At 29.3% G+C, this 2,500-nt stretch overlaps 1 protein-coding gene across 2 annotated transcripts in view; it reads left to right on the forward strand.

Moving 5' to 3' along the window:
* Positions 1-2,500, forward strand: part of LOC115231345 (deoxynucleoside triphosphate triphosphohydrolase SAMHD1-like) — a 20,584-nt gene that overhangs the window by 1,097 nt on the left and 16,987 nt on the right. The window contains exons 1-2 of one of the 2 annotated variants that reach the window (XM_029801390.2): positions 1-565; positions 626-1,253. The exon at positions 1-565 is cut by the window's left edge and continues 1,097 nt beyond it. In XM_029801390.2, the coding sequence (XP_029657250.1) occupies positions 1-565; positions 626-920 (860 nt within the window). In that variant the 3' untranslated portion in view covers positions 921-1,253. Of the gene's footprint in view, positions 1,254-2,500 lie in introns of those variants that run through there. The other variant, XM_029801389.2, reaches the window with a different exon arrangement.

A 2,500-nucleotide genomic window follows, 5' to 3' on the forward strand; every position in this document is an offset into this window, starting at 1 on the left:
CTTACCAACACAAAACTGTTCTCCTGCTTAATAAACTACTTGGCGATGTTTTGAAATCCGCACATAAAAAACTGAAAATTTTCGATAGGGTCAAAAAAATGGAGGAATTTACTTATTTTACAGATAGTATTTTGGAGGAGATATTAAATAGTAAGGGCAATCAAGATCTCAAAGACGCCCTGAAGGATATAATCAAACGGTCTTTTAAATACAAAGGGACCGTCACAGACAAAATCAAGGGCACATTCACGGGCACAGTAACGGGCATATTCGAACTCGGAGATACGGAGGGAAATATCTTGTACCCAATTGAGGGTACAGGAGATGACGTTGCAGTCCTGAAAAAGATGAAGGTCACTATCAATGATAAAACCTTGGACACACCGGAGAGCAAAATGCAGAGAGATATCACCGAAGAGCAAAATGCAGAGATATATGCTAAAATCTTGTACACCTCGGAGAGCGAAATGCAGGGCAATATCCAGGGCAGAATCAATGGTACAATCTCGGAGACATCGGGAATAAAAAAGATCGAGGGCAAAATCAATGTTAAAATATTGAGCACATCGGAGAGCAAAATGCTGAGCAATATCGAGGGCAAAATCAATGGTAAAATATTGGGCACATCGGAGAGCAAAATGCAGAGCAATATCGAGGGCACAATCAAGGGTACCATCCAAAAAATAATAAACAGCAGAGACCAAGGATCAGACCCGGATATAGTCAAGAAGACAGACGTGATCTGCATAGCCCGTTTTGACTATGGAGCTAAAGAAAATAACCCACTATTGAACATACCATTCTATACAAGAAATGAAAGGAAATATACGTACGATAACCATGAAGAACTGGAAAATATGCTTTTTCTGCCAGAGAAATTTGAAATGAAAACCAGTCATTGTTTTGAAATAACAAAATAATTAAGGAAAACAAAAGAAAAAACAACGAAGACAACATTCAAGAGAAAAATCAATAACAAAAAATCAGATTGATTATAACCAATGAAAGAAAACAAAACCATGGACGCAGATTGAGATAAGTAATGAAACTTGATAAAACTTTAATATTATAAAAATACATTGAAACTATTGAAAGATTGATAGGTCAAAAATACTAAATGGACAATATTCTCTATCTAAATTAAAAGAACTTTTTGATGGGAAATTTTTACTTTTAAGAAACTCTCAACATTTTTGAAAAAAAATAAACATATATTTCCTTACTTCTAAATTGAATCCTCCCATTGAGTCACGTTCGAAACATATGAGAAACATTTATTCTTTACTTAAAATTTGGTAAGAATTAAAAATTTTTTAAATATATTGAAACTATTTCAAACTTCAAAGACTAAAAATAATATGCGAACAACAATTTTTTTCCTAATTTAACTTTTTTTTTTACTTTTCTATAAGAAATATTCTTTGTTTACCAAATAAATGTCTTCGATTTCTTTAATTTTTAACGCGTATTTCTTACATTCAAAAATTATAACCTCTCATTGAGTCATATGTGTATGTGTATGTATGTATGTGTATATATATATATGTATATATATATATATATAATATATATATATATATATATATATATATATATATATATATATATATTTATTTTGCGAGATTTTTGATGTGAAATCGTGTGTTGAAACAGATATTGTTGTATTTAGGAATGGTCATTTTGCTAGTTTAGCTAATAAAAACACACGCACTATATATTTGGTTTTACTTTGCTTCATCGTTATTTATTTTTTGCATTAATCTTAATCTTATTTCGGCCAGAGTTCTTTCGTCACACTCCTGTGACCGCAGCAGTGGTCCTTTGCTTTCTTCTTTCTTATTTGTGTGTCTTTCCTTACTAACCGTCAACCATTTTGTATTTCTATTGTATATGTCTTCATTTGCGCATGCGTATATCTCTATGTGCGTCTATGTTTAGTTAGTGTGTGTGTGTGTGTTTGTGTATGGGGGGGGGGAAACGCCTGTAATATTTGTATCTCCTGTTTATATACGTTCGTGTAATTTGTTTTTGTTTTTGTTTATTCTTATTTTGTTCATGTGTTTATACCCACTTATTATTATTATTATTATTATTATTATTATTATTATTATTATTATTATTATTATTATTATTATTATCATTATTATTATTATTGTGTATGTATGTATATATGTATAACAATAATAATAGTAATAATAGTAATAAATATAAATAAAATGTTTAAAAAATAAAAATAAAAATAAATGAAATAAAAAAATATATGTATATAGTTATTTACTTCCATTTGTTTATTAGAATGTTTGGAGATGATGTACAAGTATTTTATATTAGAAGAAATGAGGTACTCAGAAATTCGGATGGTTTTATATTTACAGATATTTATTTGTATATTACATGTTTTTATACATCATATAACTTATATCATATATCATATATTAGCGCTTTCGTCCATTCTGGTGGAGTTTTCAAATTGAACTAAGTTCTTGTGGAAAAATTTTGA

The sequence above is a fragment of the Octopus sinensis genome, unplaced genomic scaffold (genome assembly GCF_006345805.1).
Source record: "Octopus sinensis unplaced genomic scaffold, ASM634580v1 Contig18274, whole genome shotgun sequence".
Classification (NCBI taxonomy): Eukaryota; Metazoa; Mollusca; class Cephalopoda; order Octopoda; family Octopodidae; genus Octopus; species Octopus sinensis.